General features: G+C 44.9%; 1 protein-coding gene across 2 annotated transcripts in view; it reads left to right on the top strand.

Moving 5' to 3' along the window:
• The window catches only part of KLF7 (KLF transcription factor 7), a 56678-nt gene that overhangs the window by 12740 nt on the left and 22394 nt on the right, over positions 1–21544 (top strand). Inside the window, exon 2 of one of the 2 annotated variants that reach the window (XM_009820026.2) lies at positions 17864–18476. In XM_009820026.2, the coding sequence (XP_009818328.1) occupies positions 17864–18476 (613 nt within the window). The remainder of the gene's footprint in view (positions 1–17863; positions 18477–21544) is intronic. The other variant, XM_059820629.1, reaches the window with a different exon arrangement.

Here is a 21544-nt window from a genome sequence, read left to right as displayed (position 1 = left end):
CTGCATGTGCACATACGGGTGGCCAGACCCATTTCATTTCGAGAATCCATCACGTGTACTGTGTGTCAGGTTGGAAATGTGTCTCAGAGGAGAGTCCAGGTTTGTGGAGGTGGGGGCTTCCTCTTGCACTGACTAGAATCAAAAGCGAGTCCATGTCATGTCACGGCATAGCATGTCATGTCATGTCATGTCGAGGGTGTGGGGCCACATTCTGACTGCAGCTTGGTCTCTAAGATTAAAGGAGGGTCAGGGAAGACCTGATGTTCAGCAAGGGGTCTTACTGGCTAATTTTGAAGGCAAATGAGGTTCAAGAGCAGGGTGCACATGATGAAAATGCATTTTCGGTCGCTGCCTTCATCCAGTAACAATATAGTGTGCATATCAGCAGATCTGGTCCAGAAACAAATAAACTCGGAAATAAGAACTGTTAGATCATGAAATTTTTCTACCCAGGTGCCATTTCTTATTGTATGCCTCGGTGGTGCTTTCCAGTCTCATTCATTTGAAATCCACCTAGCTTGAGGCCCTGCTTTCCTTGGAAGTATGTGCTAAAACCTAATTTAGGGGAGGAATATCTAACAGGCTGTTCTGTCTTTTACCTGAGTCTAATTCCTCCCCCTCCTATATTCCCTCACTTCTCCATGAGCAAGTCTATTGCTTTGTTTGGGTTCACCCTGTTCATAGCTGCACAGTCTGTGATGCTTTTTGCTGATCTTCGTCTATGTTAACTCTTTCAAGGATTTTTATCTAAATGTGAAATGAGATCTCTGCTCATTGACTGGAGATTATAACACTGACTGTGGAACAGACATGATAAATAGTAATAAATGTGCATGTCCCTTTCAATTTTGTCATACTTTCCATCTCTGTGTTCCTTCCAATTCCTGCTAAGAATGTGTCCTCGAAGCTATATTGGTCTTCTCTGTGTCTTGTCTGTTCTAGGTCTCTTTTCAGCCTTACTGGATCTTTGCTTTGTATTGAGTGTACATGTTGCGTTGCTGTTTCTTCCATAAATGCATTAATTTGTCTTTTTCCAAATTCAATCCCAAGTATTTATTTCCTGCCCCTGTGTGGTTTTCTTTGTATACTGCCTCTCTCTGCTGGCATCCCCAAAAAAATCAGCATTTCCTCCTTAAGCCCTTTTCCCTGCTTTTCTTCACAAGGAAAGCTTTTTATCAGTTTCTTTGGTTTTCTGATTTGTTTTTATTAAGCATGTTTTTATAGTGAGGGCTGCGATCCATCAAAGTAAACGGAAACAAAGACATTGATGCCAAATTTTTGTTTGTTTGTTTAATGAAACGGATCAGACTTTAAATAGGATGAAGTCAAATCAGTGCTGATGACTTGACTTGATGGTAGCTGGTTCTGAGTGCTGGCAATTGACAGCGAGTCATGGAAGATCTCAGCATTTTGAAGAGCCTTCAGGCTCTTCAAATACAACCGTGGGGTTTAAAATCATGTGGTGGTATTAGTATCAGGAAGAGCAGATTCGCTGTGAGTTGCTGCCCTTTGTACAGGAAACAGTATCTATATGCTGGTTAGTTAGTTGAAGACCACTGGTTTTGTGGTTGATGGATGTGAGGTGGGTGTTTAACCTGCATCATGGTTAAAGGGTAAAGGCCCCTTAAATTTCAGTGTCCACCCAGCACACAGCCCTTCTTTTCAGCAAAGGGAGCTGCTCCGACATAAGCAGGGAGCAGGCCTGCCTGAAACAGTGTGGGGTCAGTAGCAGGGTCCCACCACCATCCCTCTGGAGGGTCTCCCCCTCTGCCACCACCCACCAAGGTGGGTGGCTGTAGTGGCCTTGAGCAGGGTGGCTCCCTGCCACCCTGGCCCCGCCACCTTAAAAGAGGATTTGCCAAAGCCTCTAGCATAAGGCAAAGGAGCCTGCTGGGGGCGGGGGGAGCGTTAGCTGCTCTGAACTGCAAGGCACTCTTCCGTTCTCGGCGGGTCACCTCAGGCTCTGGACCTTCCTGCTGTGTTTGTCCACTGTCCTGCTTTTAACCGTCTCCGCTCCTTTGAGTCAGCTTGGGCTGCTTGCATGGCAAAGAAATATTTTCCTGGTGTTTCAGAAGACGGGTGATTCTCTTTCCTTCCTGTGCAGGAGGAAAGCTGCTCGCCCCATACAGGGTCTGCTGGTGTTACAACAAAACAGTGGGGCCTTGCCAAATAGCAATGAGGTGCACAGCTGGCTGCAGGGAGCAGGGCTCTGTTGGTTTTTGTTTGGTTCTGCCTCTGTGAAAACTTCTCACAGGAGCTGTCATCTTTCTCCCCTTTATTCAGCAAGCTCTTAAGCTGTGGGTGTCCGTGAGGGGTTTTTGTGTGGAAAACGAGGAATGTAAAGAAACAGGTCCTAAACCATGTGCTGCTGCTGCTGATCCTGCAGACCAGCATGTAAAAAGCCAAATGTTTTAACAGAAATTAAGGAGTGAAAACAAAGAAAGGACCTGCTACAATGAGGCACCACATGGCACCATCCTTATGACTTGATGGTGTGATTGCACTGGTCTACATCCTGGGTGTAGTCTTCCATCTAATGACTTCTTGGAAGAGTTGAAAACAGAGGGGTATGCAGAAAATCCACTGTCCATCCAGCTGTTAATCAGTACAAAAGTTGAAGCTCGGAAACAAAATATGAATGAGAAAATTGTGGGAAAGCAGTACTCTCTGAGCCTACCTCTATTTCAGTACCAGGGACTGTGCCAGCAAATCTGTGCAGTCTGGAGCAGCAAAACCCCTCAGCAGTACCCTGTTAAGTCAGAGGGCCTGACACCTACAGTCTTGGAAGCAAAACTTGCTAGTTGCCTTTTTGAGGCTCAAATTTTCCAAGAGCAATGACAGAGCTGTTTCAGCAGAGAAAAATACATACCCTTTCATCCAAGACCCACAGGTTTAGAGCATTTAGATACCTGTTTGATTTGATGGTTGGGCTTTGAACAGATAGGATGCTTCACAGCCATTGCCCTTACAGAGCAGGGAAGCTGTAGCATGCCCATTTTACAGGCTGGGAAGTTGGGACACCCAAGCACTAAGTTGTTGGAGAGAGGAAGTCAAGAGCAGAGTTTGAAAATGATACCAGCTCCCTGATCTCCATTTTAATTAAAGTCTTTCTGCAATTGTCTTCCCTGGCAGTTTAACTGGTGGAATGTGGTCTAGCAGAGGAATTTTTGGCTGCAGACTTGACAGGAATATTTTTCTGGGCCAGATCCTTGCTTAGTGTAAATTAAAATGACTCCACTAGCTATGATTGCAGTGCTAGTGATTTACTCCTCCCTCTGAGAATCTGGCCCTGGTTTGCAGACAGTGGGCAGTGTCATATAATTTGTTCTTTTTAATTTTAGTCTGTCTAGACACTTTTGCAGCACCCCTTTCTGGGAGGACTTTGTGCCAGCAGCTCTGGAGCAGCATCACACTTCGCTGGTGAGAAACGCTTGGCAAACGCAGCATGGAGGTGGCCTGGTGTGCTCAAACACAGCATTTCACCTCCCTGGTGCAGCTTTTGGCTTTGATAGTCTTGGTGGTTTTTGGTGGAGAGGTGGCAGAGGGGATTCATGGCAGGACTTCTTCCCTGTGGAGAGGGAGCGAGTCTGTTGTTTTCCCTGTTTTTGACGATATGTTGTCCCAGCTGAGTGCTGGAGAAAGATGGCTGGTGCCAATGCAGCGTTTCTGTGGTAGTTTTTCTTTCCAGCAATGGATGACACACCTCTCTTTGTGGGTAAGAAGGTCTTTCTCCTGGTTTTAAAGGCCATTTGCTGGTCTTGTGTTTATTATTACAGTCAGTGCTTTCTCCCAGGCTGTCAGTATTTACCACTCAGCCTTTAGCTTCTCTGCTATGTTTTCTCCCACATTGAGTCACCTGGTATAGGCATGGTACCTCTCTAGCCTTCTTCAAATTCATCACGAGACACACACAGGACCTAGTTTTTACAAAATCCTCAGATTTACTGGCTGCGGTTAAGCAGGTGATTAGCTAGGACTGTTTTTCTTCCCCTTCCATTCTCTTGCCAATTCTCGAGTTACTCACCAGGATTGTCTGTAACTGTTTGTCAAGAGCCAAACACAGAAAGGCCACAGCTCTGGCTGGGGCTCAGGAGCGGCATCGATATATACCCTTTTACTACCATTACTTCTGCTTGAATCCAAATGCATTTAACTCAACCCCTAATCCTGATAATAATTTTACAAAATTTGCTGATCATAAAGTCCTACCTTCTGTTGTTAACCACTTACATTTATGTGTCTGTACCCAGCCCCCAAAAGGAAGGGTCTTCATGGCTACAGAAAAATCCCTGAAGACAGGGATCCTAAAGTCATTAAAAACAAAATTTCTTTTTGAGAAAAACATAAAGCACACACTATTTCTGGAATTCCACCTAAGCTTGATCAATACTAACAAAGCAGAGCTCTCCGAAAAAGCAGCTTGCATGGAAATGGGTAAGAGATTCTTTGTGCAGTCTTAATGATTTTGAGAGATGTTTCCCCTGTGAATTGCTGTAGGAGTTTGCACCCCTTCCCCCACACTCAGCAGAGGCAAGCACGTATGACTATCCTCATGTAAGGTAGTGCAGTGTTAATAACGCTGATGTATTGATCAAATTGGGCTGCTTTGTCACCGGGGACATCTGGGAGGGTTTATTCTGACTCCTAAGGCTGTGCCTCCTAAAGTGCATTTTCCAGTCCTTTCACTAGGCGAAGGGTTGTGTTGTGCTTTTTGTCTTAGCCTGCAGGAGCAATGCTTTCGAAAGATTTCATGGTGTCCCACCATCCGCTCGCCTCTATCATTTCTGCTCTCAGGGCTCCCACCTCGCTCCCACTCAGAGCTGGACATGTTTCAAGTTCAAAAGTGCGTTGGGGCGAAATTCATTTGTTTGCCCTTGGAGAGCGCCTGGAGGAGCAGCCGCTGGCTGCTGGAATGTAGATAAACAAAGGGTCACGGGAACAGGAGAGGCTTCCTCTTTGCTTAGAAAGTGAGCAAAACATCGGTAAGAAAGCAACGTGGAAGGAAAAACATGTGCAGGGTGGTTTTGTCGTCGTCCCCCCCCCCCCCCCCCCCGCCCCCAGGCTGATATCCATGACCTTGTTAAAAAGATCGGTCTGCTTCAGAGACTGCACATGGTAATTTTTAAGTGTAGGGAGAAACTGAATGTGGCATTTACTTTTCCATCTGATAAAGTGCCAATTGCAGGTTTTACTTACAGAACACGCTGAGTAGTCCGAGAAGAACATGATCCCCTTGATATTATATTTATGATTAAAAAAAATGGTATGAGGCAAAGAAGGCTCTTAACTTGCATCTAAAGATGACTTTTAATGCAGTTTTTGCTTCCAGGAATGCACCATTACTTGTGGTGGGGAAGGGACACATTAGTAGGCTTGATAGGAGGACTGAAATGCCTAGGGACACTCAGGGGCTTGCAGGGGCAATTTGACATCATGCTTCTTTGACAGGCGTCGTGAACTTGGTGCTGGGTATTGACGGGACACCCGCAGAGCTGGGTATGGTTACAGACATTTGAAATGGAGGAAAACCCCTGAACCTTGCTCTTATGATGCTGGGAGCACTTCTGGGGCACTCTGAGCACAGCCCATGTGTTCGGAAGTGCTGCGATGTGTTCTTCAGGGGTTCAGGGTGGCAACTGAGTCACAAGTCATGCCTGGAAAATTGGGTCCTGAATGCAAAGGCTGCCAATAGTGCAGGCTATAGCTAAAGAAGCACAATTTGAGTGCATTTCTCTTCCTTTCTGGATCCCAGTTCTTGGACTGCTGGGTCTGAAGCAGATCCTTTCAGCAGCCCCGGCCACCACAAGGCATTTTGCCTTTCGCTTCAGCTCTGATATAATGCAACCGCTTGGGAAGCACAACTGCTTGGGAGGCGCAACCACTTGGGAAGCGGAGCTGGCTGGAGGCAAAGCAGCAGAGTGCTCCCAGGAACGTTCCCTGCAAAGCAGAGACTCAGCCTGTGGTCTCTTGCATGGCTCCTCCTCTCCCAGCATAAAGGTTAGCTTTGTATGTTTATAACCAAAATAAAATTGCAGCTCCTGAAAGCTATAATTTGTACTTGGGGGAACATAATGTTTGTGTTTAGCTATTGCAGGGATTGTACCAAAGCACGGTGACAGAGGTCTGGAAGTGTTTGCGATGACGATAGCTGGCAACAGACTCTGCCTTTGGGGCTACTAAAAACAGCTTTAGTTAAGCAGTATCAATGATAAACAAAATGCCAGGGAGGATGGGTTGTACCATGAGGAAGAGGACCCCGCTCCTGCAGCGGTAGAGGCTGTCCTTCCTCAGTTCCTGCTCTTCCCCTTCCCACAAACTGAGCCAAGAGAACCTGGCCACAGTCTTCTAAGCTGTGACATTGGAGACTTCCATCCCAACTCAGAAAGACAATAGAGGGAAGGAGTGGTATATAGCCAACCCACAAAGGCAGGCTTATCTCAGGAGATGCTGTATAGGCTTAAATAGATGTGGAAAAGGGAAATTGGGGAAAATAGGACACTTAAGGTAAACTAACTACATTTTTTAAACGTCTGAGTTGGACATAGGCCAGATAACATGTCCACTGTTGGGATTATAATGAATACAATATGTTTCCTCTTTTCCTTGTTGGTAAGTGGGTTTTGTTTGTTTCCTTTCTGGAGAATCGTAAGGGACCACAGCTCCCTGCAGTGCATGTTTGGTAGTGAGCTAGAGTTGTCTATGGCAGTTTAATGGGTAAGACTGCAGTGCTGTGAATGTGACATCTTCCGATTCCCAGCATCATCATTTGGGCCTTTTCTTGTCAGGGAAAGATGCAGTGTCGAGTTTAATTCCATTTACTTGAAGAGGATACTTAAGGATGGGGCTGGAAAGCTGAAGGCCTCACAGAGAGCCTCTCAGCAACGTGGGTGCAGGCAGACGGGATGCTAAAAGCCTTGCCAGCAGAGAGATGCTTTCATCTGGTATCATCTCTGCAATGTGGTGCTGAGTGCTGTGTTCAGTGATGTACCTGGAATTAATTTGGGAACCCTCCCAATTAATTTTAGAGGGAAAGGTGCCAACATAAACTTGAGGCAGGATCTGGCAATTTTGCACAGTATTCTCCAATACATTTGCAGGGATGTTTTGCCAGGAGAAACAGAAGGTTTAACAGAGAGCATGAAAAGGGACACTGACTTGCCTTGACTGTGAGGCTCCTGCCTAAGTAAAGAGTGTTGCTGAGGATCACAGAATCACAGAATCACTAAGGTTGGAGAAGACCTGTAAGATCATCAAGTCCAATCATCAACCCAACACCACCATGCCCTCTAAACCATGTCCCGCAATGCCACGTCCACACGTTCCTTGAACACCTCCAGTAATGGTGACTCCACCACCTCCCTAGGCAGCCTGTTCCTGTGTCTCACCACTCTCTCAGTAAAGAAATTTTTTGTAATATCCAGCCTGAACCTCCCCTGGCGCAACTTGAGGCCATTTTCTCTTGTCCTGTTGCTAGTCACTAGGGAGAAGAGACCAACACCCACCTCTCTGCAACCCCCAGTGTGAAGAAACAAGGGAAGGAGAGGGTGCTCATGTGGAAGAGAGGCTGAAAAGAGCCACCTCTCTGAAGTCGTGGAGTCAGACAGGTTTCTGAGCAGGGTTCAAAAAGGTCACATCCCATCCTCCACCTTCGGGAAGAGTAGAGCTTCTCCTGGCCTCTGTTTCTGCTGATGCTCCATCACAGCGCCCAGCCTCTGCTTTTCACCAGCCTGCTTAGAGTAACAAAATACCACTCTTTGGGCCTTTCTACACTGTAGTGTCTGCAGACTTGGGAGTCTGCAGGTACCCATACAGGACATTCCTATGAAGGCATGTCATGATGGCTTATCGTACAGTGAGCTTCTCTAACAAAAGACAGTCTTGTGCACGGAAACATCTTGAAATAACCATGGTGGCTGCTTGGATGGTGGGAAGTCGTCGTATCTTCCAGGAGTACCAAGACATTGCATTCCTTCTAGGCTATTTTCTGGCTGCTTTGCTATTAATAACTTTGTCCTGAAATAGCACTTTCATATTGCAGCATATTAAAATCCATAACAACTGGGTGGGTGTCCACAGTCAACAGACCGAAGAAAGCGAGCCAGCACGAGAGCTGTGGTTGTGGAAATTGGCTCACAGAGGTGAGCTGACCTGCCGAGCTTTCTCAAGTCAATAAATGGCAGGGCTCTTAATGGGATCTCTTGGCTTCCCATTCTGCGCTGCAGCCAGTAGCCATACAGCCTAATGGAGACTACACTGACACGAAACTGATCTCGTGATCCCTTCATGAGGAGTGAGCAGTGCCTTGTCCAGTTCTGGCAGCACACGTTAAGTTGCTAATGATACTCACAAAAGGCCCTGCCAGATCTCCTTTTTTTTTTGATCTAATGCATTCTGGGGATACAGGTCTCTTCTGATGCCTGTGGGCAGCTGCCTGGGTTACTGCTAAGCAGTTGGGCCAGTACTGGCAGGTGCTTTACCTGTGCTCTAGCAAATTGCTTTTAAAGAGGACCGTGCTGCTTTTATCAGGGTGTGTGGCAGCCCAAGTGCACTGCCTGTGAGATTTGAGGCTGACCAAAATCCCTGGTGGCTAGAGTTTTGGAACAAGCGCCTTGGCAGAGCAGCATAAAAAAGAAAAGCAATGGAAAAACACCCTTGACTGTAAGGGAGCAGCCTTTGGAGGGCACCTGGCTTTTGAGTGAGAGGCAAGTTTACCTGCAGTGGGATGTTCAAGCACGAAAGCTGTTGTTGCTGTGCATAGATGATGAAAACTCTGGCCTAGAAGTGGCAGAAACCAGTTTGTGAATACCCCCATACAGACTGCCCAAATTTAAAAAAAAAAAGAGAAAAAAGAAACAAATGCAAATACCAGGATGTCTGAAGTCGCTGTTGTTTTTAAATTCTTCCCATTTTTCCATTTGGGTCACCTTGTTCTTAATAAAGTGGACAAGATCTGTAATATAAAATAACCATCTCCAGCCATCAAAGAACATGTCAAATTCTGCTTCACGTAAACCACAGAGTTAAATGGCACTAATCAAGAGCAGAATTTCATGGAGTTTGAGCATTGGCAAGGTCCTCAGCTGATGTAAACAGGAACCATAAAATCAGGGCTGCTCTGTGCTGATTTACTCCAGCTGAGAATCTGTTGTGCTTCCCATCGCTTTGTTTCTAGTCAGAGTTTTTTTCTTGATATGATGGTGAAACTCAAGTCTGTTGTCTTCTCTTTTCCTTGCCCAGAAAGGCATATTTATCACAGTAGCACATGCATCTTCTTGCTCTTGTAAGATAACAAATTGCCCAAATGATTAAAAAAAAAAAAAAAACTGAAAGAAAAAAGCAGCAAATGGCTTTTTGTAAATGTGCTTGGACAGTTGCTGTGCTCACGTTAAAGTTTAAACTTCAGCCAAACAGCCCACTGCTCCCTGCATGGCTGGAAGCAGGCTTTGGTCTTACATGTTTATTATCATTTAGAAGTGGTATAAATGCTCTTTTATTCTTTTTTGTTCTGACCTTATTCTACAACACATTCCCCTCCTTCCTCCTGTTTCCTGTTTCCCAGACAGGTCCCCACCTCTTCCTCCTCACAGCCAAAAATAATACAAAAGGGAACATACAAAAGGTTTTTTGAGCCATGAGATGTGATAATGAATGGGCATCATGTACAGGCTAGATACAGTAGTCCCAGTGCAAAAGTGTGGAACATGCAAAGTCTAGATGAGGAATCACATGGTTTCGGGTTAGGAATTCAGTGTTACGCATGCTCTTGTTTAATATGTTTTTAGGTCAGAGCAGAAGAGATGACTCGCAACCCAGGACTCTTATGAAATGTAGCATATATTGAGTGTATTGATTGCATCTCTTCTTCAGGTTTGATTTAATAAGCTAATTGTGAAGAATTGTGCTTACGAATATGCTCTTGCCTGAGAGTGTGAGAACACAACGGGTGTATATGTTTGTGTCAGCTGCTGAGGAGGAAATGTTAAGCTATCTCTGGATGTTAATGAAACAGCTCTAAAGAGTGCATTTTTCATTCATGATCCTACCCAGGGTAATTACAAGGAATCCAATTCTGCTGTGTAACCCCACTGCAATACTTTGTAAGGATGAATCTTAATTGAGGATCGAGACCTAAAATATTGCTCTGCTTTGTGCGTTCCACAGCCGTCAGCACTTGCTCTTGCATATCCATTTCCTGTGAGAAGTTTACCACACTCTGGGGCATGCTTTGAACCTGATCCTTTGATTTCAGTGGGAGCTAGGACTGGCAATTCAAGGAGCTAATTGTGCCTTTTTGCTATTTATAATGCTAAATTAAAGCTGCTTCCAAACTGGATGGCAACAGGTTAAATACACACTTGAAGAAGTTTGGGGGAAAGTTTGCAGTGAGGGCCACTAGCCAGCTCACTCAAAGCCATCCAAGGTTGTTATAGAAATAAATGATCTCTTCAGAAAGATTTTGAAACACACTTATGTTTAATTTCTCAAATGGTCATTGTATGGCTGCTTGCCGTCTGGATTGCATGGCAGCATGCAGGGCATGTGCTGGTGTACAGGCACACATGGGTTTTATCATATTTTGATACTAGCACAATGGGCTGCCTGCACTTTTGAATTCTTGATCTGGCTATCCTTAATCCTTTGCTGACATTGATGCTTTTCTTTGTTGTTGTGACTGGTTGCAGATATTTTTTCTATCCTTATTAAACAGTCAAAAAACAACAAAAGCCTTCCAAAGCCCTGGTTCAGTGTTTGCAGATTTCTTTCATCCTTTTTTTTTATCTAGATGCCTATCAAATTCAGCCACGCTTAGCTGCCGTCCTTTGTTCAGTATCTCACAACCAGTGCACTGAAATTCTCTATGCTTGGAGCCCAAATACCACAGATTTTTAGTGAATAACTTTGGCTTGTCCATTTAAAAGAATATTTGTTAGATAAGATATATTTCATTATCACTAAGTTTGGGAACAAATCTTGATTTTGACTTCTTGGTTAGAGTTATAAGTTATGACTTTTTTCTGTTTGAGACATTTGTTTTACCACCCATTTCTGCTGGTGAAAATTGCTAATTTATGGCAAAATTGGTTTTGATTCTTTGAGCTTTAAAGGCTGATCAGTCTTTGATAACCCTGGTTACATCATGCCCCAGAACAACAGGAAAATGGCTTGTGTTTATATGAAGGTAGTGATTCTGCCCTTTAACTAAATTTGCAGAACTTTTTACATTAAAATGTATCTTTGCTGAATATGGTTGAGGCATCTAATTTTAGCATCTTTTATGCTCTGAAGAAAAATGCTGTGGAGAACATCCAGGGAGAAAGCTGTCCAGGTCATGGTAGGAGAGTGTTCGTTGAGAGTGCTGTTGTGCATGAATAACAGTGAATCGGCTGGTTTGGCTAAATACATTTCCTTAAAGGTTCATTCTTTGGGCTGAGTCCGAGCGGGAAAATTGGCACAGGCCGTTATTATATTGAAGAAATTTGCAAACAGAGGGTTGAGTCCTGTTTAGCGTAGTCAAGAGTTGTCCATTGCAGCCTCTGGTGGCTGGTGAGACCCATTCAGCTGGTGTTAGAGAGGACTAGCCTGACAGCTCAGGCATATGGTGAAGTTAGTACAGGAAAGCATGTCTTTGCTTATCAAATGATCTTTGCTGACTCTGTGTGTGCCTGCTTTTTGCTCTTGGCAAAAGCCTGTTTGTTGAGCGTACAGTTGACTTGATTTGCTTCATATATACGAGGGATTAAGAACATGCATGCAGATATTTACTATGCGTTAGCTGTCATTAAGTTTCTTATTGTTGTACCTGAAAAGTGGTTTTAGCTGTCTGTTTTTTCAATGAACTTTATAACAAGTAGGCGAGATGTGCTGGCACATGACTAGGAGTTTTGTCTTAAATCCTTTGCAATAGAAATTACTTGCAATCACCTGAAACTTTTTCTTACTATTCATTAATTTCAGACTGCAGTTTTCCTATTTTTCCAAGTGTATTTTGCAAAACTACTTATTTAAATACTAAAATTCTGTTTATTTTATGCTGTCCCAAATGTTAAGCTTCTGATGTGCTGCAGCTTTTTGACAGCTAGCAACTGCCCAGTAGAGGTTGCCAAGAGGAAAAGCTGGAGGTTTTGGCAGCTGGGTGGGAACAGATGACAATCTTGGAATAGATGGGCAAGAGTATTGGGTTTTGTTGTTGTTCAGGAAGTAATGAAGGATTTGGCAGTGGGAAGAAGATGCATGTTTCAAACCTTGTTCCAGGGTTAAGGACAAAAATAGCATGGCATTTCAGGGAAGGCAGGTGAGTTTTGAATCTCTTCTTCCTCTTAGCTTCAGGGCTGGCCCACAACACCCAGTTCAATATCTGCCTCTGGCATCAGCAATGCAAGTGCCACCATAGCTCAAGCCTTTCGCTGTTCTGCTGAAGAATGATATACTGACATGGGGCACTGGACCTGGTTGCCGCTGATTGCTCTGAGCTTGAGTGAACTGTGGTGGCACTGAACTTAGAATTATTGTTTTGGGTTGCCTTCAGGTTGAGGATGCTTTCTCTTCCTTTGCACTCTTGAAATTTTCACAATTAACTTGAAGTCAGAGATGAGGCCCCCTTTTTACATGCCAGTGGAAAGCAATGGGGTCATGATGTAGGTTGGAATTTGACCTTCACTATTTCATCTATAATTCTGCTTTGCTCATACAAATTATGCTGCACAGAGAATCCTTTCAGGTATTGTAAACAGAGATGGTAGATCAGACCTGCTTGTCAACCACATTCGACATTTTCATTCTCTGTCACAGCCTGATCTAAGTATCCAACTTCTTAATTAGGTTTTGGATAACTTCCAAGATCGTTGCTTGATATCCAATTATATCTGCAGTAAAATGGAACTTAGAGGTAACTAACACTTCCAGATAAGAAGTTCCCATGATGTGCTGGAAAAATTAAAAATCAAGATGTTATAAAATACTTCAGCATCAATAAAACAGAGGAACTCATGTTGATAAGGTGTCTTCCCTGACTTTCTGTCCTCAAATCATTATAAGTGTTTGGGCTTTGTTTTACTCTTGACAGAACTTTACTGTTACCATACTGTCCTGTCCTTAGCTGTGCAAAATGCCCAGGAGTTTTGAGTGCTGTAAAGACTTCGCAGCATAGACAGGTGCTTCTGAAGTGACCTGTGATTTTTCAAGAGCCTGCATGTATGGGTCAAATTCTGATACGCAACATGGCTGCCAATCAAGATCAGTTCTTTGCAATTCATTAGAGCAAGTTTAGATTTATACCCTGGGAACTGAGAGTTCATTTTGGGTCATCAGTTGGAATTAGGTTTTCCAGAGCTGTCTGGACCTGAACCCAGATGCCAATCTTGTGTCCCTGCAGAGGCCCCTGGCCTACGGGCATGTCTTTCCCCCATTATTCTCTAAAGGGGAGACAGAGACATCTGGTACCTCCACTGCCTTGAGGCTTGGCACATTGATAACAGTGGTGGTCCTAGCTAGAGCCTTACTGCTGGTTGCTCTCTGGGGGATAGTGATGAAGTCAAACATCAGCATCCTGAGTGGTGACTCCAGCTCCTTCATATCTGGATTTTGAATGTTCTGGGTTGCACTTTAACCTGGATGGCTGACAAGCACCCTAAAACTTCGGCTGTCTGAGCCAAACCGAGTACCTGCAAGTCTCGGGGGGGTTTGGGAAGTCTAGGATTTGTCTTTTGTTGTTGAAGTTAGCAGCAAAACTGTCTTGATTTCTGCTGGCTGCAGAATTAGGTGAGTGCTAAGCTCTGCTGGAAATGGTACACATGTATCACATCTCTACTATCAGAGGCACATACTGGGTGTCTCTTGCGTTGTATTTCATGATGGTGAGCATAGTCAGTGGGTTTGATAAATAATCTTTACTTTCAGTACATGAGCTTTAGGTGAGGTCCAGAGGTAAGAATACAGGTAGATTAGAGGTCATACCTTTCTGAATTCACAGACATACTGAACACTGAATTTCCCTGGATCAGTGCTACTGCAAACACTGAAGGACTAACAAGTAAGAAGTAGGTCCATACCAGACATAGGATCTGGTGCTGCATGTGGAAGCGTCATGGTGTGCAGTTTACGTGTATTCTGCTGCTATATGTGCCCCAGAGGACTGAGATAATAGTATAATGTGGGGAGTGAAGAGATGTTATGAGTTACCAGTGTGTAGGTGGGAAACACACAGTGTTTCTTGCAGGTGATGAAAATGTGCCTCTGCTGGGAAAGTGAGCCTTTTTGCAATTATATCCAAAATTGAAAAATCAGACTGAGGCCTTGTTGGGAATGTCCACATGCCAGGCTGCCATCCTTTGCTAACTGGCTTTCTGCAAGTACATGGGGTCTTGCAAAGTCACATCCTATTACTTGTCAGCCATGAATCATAATTTCTTTTAACTGGCTAAATTGAGGAGCAAGGTGCAAGTAGAATGACCCTTGTTAATCAGGGCAAATGGGTTGAAGTAGTGGGTCACTTTTTATCCCTCATCTACAAAAATGGCTTGACAGCAATCAGCAATCTTACGGATCTTCTTCTTGTGTTGCTGAAGGGAGCCATCTTCCTCTTCCCATTGCAATTTTTGAAGTCTTTATTGCTGTCAATCCTACAGGCGCTGGGTGAGAAAGTTTAATACCCACTAAGTTGCCTGCAACGTAGCAACCAAAGGATAGTCAGACTTAATGTCACATGTGACATGTATGACATCCATTACACAAAGCTCCCCCTCTCTTGCATGAATGAAGCTGGACACCCAACAGAACTATGACAAGAGCATGACAAGAGCAGCTCGCTCCTGTCTTAGGTATCCTTGGACCATTTTCCTACCTGGTAGTGGAAGTAGGAGATCTACAGGGGTTCACCAGTGTCTGAATCCAGCAGTTTGGGTTCATATCCCTGTGGATAGTGGTCAATATCCTGCTGCTCCCACAAAAGATTGGTAGTTTTTGATGTGCTCGCTGGCAAATGTCTTTTTGTGAATGAAGACCAAAGACCTCTCCAGCCTTTCCTGATGGTCCTCCGGGCTGGAGTGGGGACCTTGGTGGTGTCAGCCTGACTAGTTTCTCCAGGTTAGAGCTCAAGATGAGGGGGTGGGTTTATTTGGCCTAAAATTTAAACGTCTTGCCAGGGCAGGAGTGAAGAAAGCAGGCTGGTTTCAAAACACTGCCTCACCACTCCACTCCCTGGGTGATTTGGGCCAGGAGGAGGGAAGGTCGCGTAAGGTACTTGGCAGAAGCTGGGAAGTGCATATGGGGAAAGACGCTTTGTTTCTGCCAGCAATTGCCTGCCCTGGCAAATGCAGCAGCAGGTAGGGCCTTGGCAGGGGGTAAAGGAAGGGCTGTGGCCGAAACCCCTCGCCAGGCTTTGTCTGCCATGCAGATTAGGTGGAGGGCTTTTCTGGCTCAGCGTTGCTAGGCTCTTCCCCGCTATTGACTTGGTGGAGAGGCTGAGGGGGGTGGGAGGGACTGCATTATATTGTTTCTTTGAGTTGTTTTTTTCCTCCCTCTATTGGGAGATGGGCTTGATCCACTGGTTTTGGATTTCAGAGGCAGAAGGCAAGACATGACCAGCTGGTTTCTTGAAATGGCACAGGTGCAATGGCTGCGGGAGGGGGGAGCCAGGAATAATTACAGGTTTCTAAAGCATCAGGCTTTGCCTGAAAAGGGCTCATCGAGAAACTGCTCTTTATGGAAAATTAATGGTGAAGCTGGAAAAAACTGTCAGGCCCACTATTGTTGTCATGGGGTAGTGATGCCTTAAAGGAGCAGCACCTCCCGCTTGCCTCCCCTCCACGGGCAGCCTGGAGCCAGCATGCAGCTTTCTGATCCTGCAGCAATTGAAATTTCATGTCACTGTCATCAGATTTAATGGCCTTGAGTCCCTGTGTCTTTCTTTTTTTTTTTCCCCCTTTCCATCCCTAATTTGTGATTACGCTTGCTCTTTCCCTTGGAAGCCTTTTATTTATTTGGCCCTTAAACCTCTTTCTGCCCCACTGGGTGAAGGCTAAGTGGGCCAGAAAGCCTAAATTAAATGATGTGGGGAATTCAAAAGCATCGCCTCTTTTGCTGAGGGGGGTTATTCCTGAAAGGCTGTGGAGCACATTTGGAAAGCAGCCCCCAAAACCTGTTAGGATTTATTTGGGGATACAACAGATCCTCAGCTAAAGCCATTCCTCATGGTCCCAGAAATGCACTTTAAAAAGAAAATGGAAAGGTTGCTTAAGGCAAGAGTTCTAACTGGTAAGTGTCCCACCTCCAGGCCTGTGTGCAGACACATTGTACATACAATGTCATGCCTCTGAAAATAACCTACATGCTAAAGTATAGCATGTCTCTTTGCCATTTTATTGCTTTCTCTCCAACTCCATCTCTACAGCTCAGGTCTATAATCAGCTATTATTTAAAAAAGAAACAACAGATAACTGTCTGACAAATTCAGTTCTGAACTCTGAAAGTCATCCCAGCAAATTGTATCGGCAACCAGCAGTGCTGCTTCCTGGGTACATTTGAAGTAATAATCTTGAGTTACCTGATAGCTCCTGGAGAGCTGTGAGTGGGGCCTCTTTACACTGCTGTTTATGGAACCTTTGTACCCAGAAGGCAGGAGTCTCTGTCTCTCTTCTGGTCATATGAAGCTTTTGTTTCTTGATCAGATGCTGGACTCTTCAGGTTGAGACGTAGTTGGGTCACTAGCTCCCACAGGCTGAAAATTTTTGCCTAAAGTCCCGTCCTGAATATCTCTGGAAGTGTTCTCTGAGGAGTAGTTTTTAGCAGTGTCTAAAAAGTATTAGTTAGAATGTCTGTTTCTCCAAGTCCTGTAAAATTGCAGTAGCGGTGTTAAACTAGCTAGCCTTTCAGGCAGTGAGAAATGAAAAATAGCACTAATAAACTCCATTAAAAGCTCATGAAACTACAGCAAAAAGTTTTCTATAAACAATAAAAGTTTATAATGTTGGTTATGAAGAACACTGGTCAGCGTGATGATGCCTGGAGGCTTTATTGGGGCACCAATAAAGGGCACCTCATATACAGTACATTCAAGTAGGAGGCTCACCCCATCCTCACTGTTGTGGAAATGCAGGAACACATTTTTATGTGGCAGTCTCTTTGACTGCACCTTCACCTACTTTTTAATAAGGTGCATGTGTGTATTTGTGTGCAAGTCTGGTGTCCTGTGCACAGCAAGCCCCGTTTGACCAGATATGCCAAAAACCCTCTAAAAGTGACAGCAGGTCCCTTTTTTCTGTCACATCTTTCCTTCTCTCAGGCCCTTTAAACAAGCTGTGGTGTCACGAGAAGTTTTTCCCTGTCTTCTATCTTAAAATGCTATGCTTCAGAATTGTGCTGTTTTAGGAACAGATTGGGCCCCAGCCAACTATGCTGAGTTAAATCTGGAGTGAAAGTTAATGTTTGTGAAGGAAGAGGAAGCAGTTCTTTGAAGAGGTGACTTTTTGTTTGTACGTGGCCAGGCAATGGGGCCATTAGCATAGTTTCATATGGAGATTACTGTTGGCCAGGTTATACTTAAAATTGGGAAGGGTCTGGTATCCATGGGACAATGTATAGACTCATTAAAATGTAGTGGATGCTTTCTGGTTGTCGTATCTTCACTTGTACCATAATATCCGCTACCATGTGCGGATATTTCCACACTGTCTCAGAGCAGCATCAAACAAGTGCCAAATTCTCACGTCTCCCAAAATGTGACCGTCTTACGAGAAGGTGCTGGCATGCATGAATGCTGTCTCTGAGTGGCACTGGACCACATTGTTCTCCTGCCCTAGGTGGGAGCTATGCTATAATATCTCTAACAGTGGTTTCTCTCCCTCCCCTCTCCCTTCCCCTCCTGCAGACATGCCTGGAGTTGGAGCGATACCTTCAGACTGAACCACGGAAGATCTCTGAGACCTTCGGTGAGGATTTGGACTGCTTCCTTCATGCCTCGTCAGCCCCAGATGCAGAGGACAATATCCGACGGCTGGACCCCATCCTTTTACCAGTGGAGACGAGTACGTGTGACAAAAGTGCCAGCATGGACATTATCCTCTCACGGGACAAGCTGCTGTCTGAGACGTGCCTCAGCTTGCAGTCCACCAGCTCTTCCACAGAAGGCTACACAGCCGTCAACCAGGCCCAACTCAATGCAGTAACCTCATTAACGCCTCCTTCCTCTCCAGAGCTCAGCCGCCACCTTGTAAAAACCTCACAAACTCTCTCAGCGGTGGATGGCACGGTGACGTTGAAATTGGTGGCCAAGAAAACTTCACTCAGCTCCATGAAAGTGGGTGTAGCAACAGCGACCGCGGGGACAATAAAAAGTGGGCAAAGTGACAGTGAACAAGGAGGTACAGGGGCAGAAGCATCCCCAGAAAACAAGAAGAGGGTTCATCGCTGTCAATTTAATGGGTGCCGGAAGGTTTATACAAAGAGCTCCCATTTAAAGGCTCACCAGAGGACTCATACAGGTACTTGTGTAGGATGCTTCTCTCATCTTGTCCTCCTGCCACCTAACCGTAACCATCTCCTTTTATTCTCATTTAGAAAAGAAAAAAAATCTCTTCTGAAAGTCCAAGCTTCTATCTGTGAAACAGGGCAGTGGAAAAATATGGTAGGCCAGCAAATGTACCCGTTATTCAATAGAACAGAGGAGTTCACCGTCTACCATTAACCTGTTGAGGTTTCATATGTCTTGTGGGGCTTGATGCAGAGTAATTTTAGGATACCTAAGGGATATAGATGTATCATTCATGTTAAAACTGTGGGCAAGCCAGTTTGGGTTTTCAGCACTCGCTTCCCTAAGACAACTTGAAAAATGTTAATTTTAGTCAGGTGTTAATTGCTTCAAATAGAAAATAGCGTGGGTAGGTTTTTGTTGCCTTTTGTATGGGGGAAAGAGAAAAATGTTTTTCAGATCTGAGATACGCGGTTTAGAAATAATGTGTGCGTGAGAGAGCATGTGTGTAGATGCAGATGTGTAGGTACACAGATGCACATACGCTTGAGATACTCATGATCTTGGACTTCTCTGATGATAAAATACAGTGACAACAAATTAAAGAATGACGTGGAGTTTGAACGAGTAGTGTAGGTAAAGAGGGAATAGGATGTATGGAAAGATGTCAGGCTGTTATTTTGGGTAATATTTACTAATGTTGCATATAAGCTCCACTGTGTAAGCTTCTTGAAGCATATCGAATTGGCTTAGGTTTGGCTGTTCAGGATCCCCACTCTTCTGTCATTTGTTCGTAGTCCCCAGTAGCTTTTCGGCTGGTATTCATTGGCAGTAATAGCTGCGCAGTTCGCTCACATTGCTGCTTTGTTCTAAGCTTCACATGTGATGAGAGATGATAAATTCCCATTAGCACTGTCTTATCATGTGATTATTCTTGTTTCCAGAGGGATTGCTGTAATCAGTTTTCTCAATTTTACTGTAAAATGTGTGGTCTCTTACGATAACTGCATATTTAATTCACGATCTTATCATGCAGGCAGATTCCTAGAAGCAAGGTTGTTCTTGCAAGGTAGAAAATAACATGTTGGACCAGTGCAGTAAATCAAACAAATGTGTGGGTTGTTAAGAGAGCTGCATCCATCAAATACTAGGCAGCCCCGTAAAAGTTACATGGTCTGAAGAATAAATCACATTAAGACATAAAAGGCATTGGTTTTGATCTTTTTATATGGGCTTTCTAGAGCTTTTATTTGGGATAGCCACCTTGCCAGGAGTGACCTCACTTGTGATCCAGAGATTTGAAAGCCAGTGAAAGTAGTGCAGTCATTTTAAAATCTGCAACAACGTAGTCATGAGGCTCCTTGTAGTGCCAGTGCTGCTGTGAGGCTGGCCCCCGCCAGGGCTGCCCAGGGGGACATCCCACCCAAGGCCTTCCAGCGGGTCACGGGGCTCCTGTGAAGGCACAAAGGCAGAGCGTGAGAGCCGTTGACACGGTGGTCTTGTCTGTTTAGATGTGACCCCCGTGTTCCTCCTCAAGCTGAAAGTGATCGTTCTTGCACAGCTCTTCCTGAAGTTAGTCGAAAATGTGACATGATTGCCTAGAAAGGGTGAACTTGTGGAGTTTTTCTGGTTTTGTCATCCAGTCGGTGGGGACGTGGACAAGGAATCCTGAGAGAGCACTTGCAAAAAACACTACTCTTTCAACACCTCCACCCTTTGGAGTCAAAATCTTGCAAGATTTCGCATGCTTTTGAATCCAGCCTTAGGTCTGGTTGAATTTTGTATCTGAGGTCAAAACCTTTCTCTCACTGGCCCTGTGATACTTCTGTTGAATAGCCTTAGACTGTACATAGTGCCATTGATGTGTATGTGTCTGCCCATCCACAGCAGCGCTTAACACAGTGACAGAGGCAAGTCCACCTTTGCTGGCAGATGGGGAAGGCCTGAAGGTGAGACAGCAGTTGCCTGAGTGGAGTGCCCACACCTCCCACTCCTAGCACCTCACCTAGTGGATTCAGCTACCCCTCTGATCTTGCCAGTTAAACCATCAGTGGTTTAACCAGCCCCTAAACCATTTACTAGTTTATGGGAGTGTTCCTGTTTCCATCCACGAAGTCCTAAGCAGATAGCATATGTTGTTAGGAAAGCAGGAAGGCAAAAGATAAGAGGGAGTACAAACCTGGATGAGGAGCTCTGCTGTCTTTGCAGCCGTATAACCACCCTGCACCTGACCATGTCCTAGCTGTGCATAGCTGTGTAGAAAGCTATGGTTTCATTTTGCAATGAGGACTGGACACAGCCTTGTTGCTAAAATACATCTTTGATGCAGGACCTGGGAGCAGGTAGGCACCTGGCTTCCATTTTTCTCTGTAGAAAGCAGATTGTCTAAGTATCTTTGAACATTTACATCTTGGGAGCAATCTGAGTGAATCAAGGGGAGGGGTGTGATAGGCTTATCTAACCAGCTTACTTGAGTCCAAAGCACAAAGTCATTCAGACCCCTTCATGCTGCTGAAGTGCTCTGTTCCCTTAAAAAACACTGGCCATTGGATGCCTTAAATCAGAGCTGGTACAACCAAAACATTAAATCTGTTCATGCTGACCTCTGCAGTGGGGTTTCCCCCGCAGGGATCTCCTGCCTCCAGTAAAAGAGAGGGATAGAGAGGAATAGCTATGGAAATTTGGGACTGAATTATAAATGGCAGGGCTGCCTCCTTTCTCATGCACGCCTTCAGGGCTATGGACAAGGAGCTCTTTTCTCCATCGGTGCTTTGGTTTTTTTTCCATGCTCTGAGCTCAGTGTGCTGTGGGTTGTGAATGCACCCAGCAGTGCCAATGGCTAGTAGCCACTTGGCTTAGTCAGTGGCTGAGCCAGAGGGTCTGAAATGATTGTGAGATATTTTCCTTTGGCTGGTAGCTTGTTAGTATGTCATGCAAGAACAGTCTGCCAGTGCGGGCTCTGGGTAAAAGGGTGTGAGTGCCCTGACAGACAACGAGCTCTCAGTGTGGGATTCACAGGCGGGGAGGCAGATGCGGGCTGGTCACCCAACTTGCACGTGCGAAGTCCAGTTGTTGGATCAA

Source organism: Gavia stellata, chromosome 8, assembly GCF_030936135.1.
Source record: "Gavia stellata isolate bGavSte3 chromosome 8, bGavSte3.hap2, whole genome shotgun sequence".
Lineage (NCBI taxonomy): Eukaryota > Metazoa > Chordata > Aves > Gaviiformes > Gaviidae > Gavia > Gavia stellata.
The sequence above is the reverse complement of the archived record's forward strand: the minus strand, read 5'-3'. Positions and strand labels throughout refer to the sequence as shown.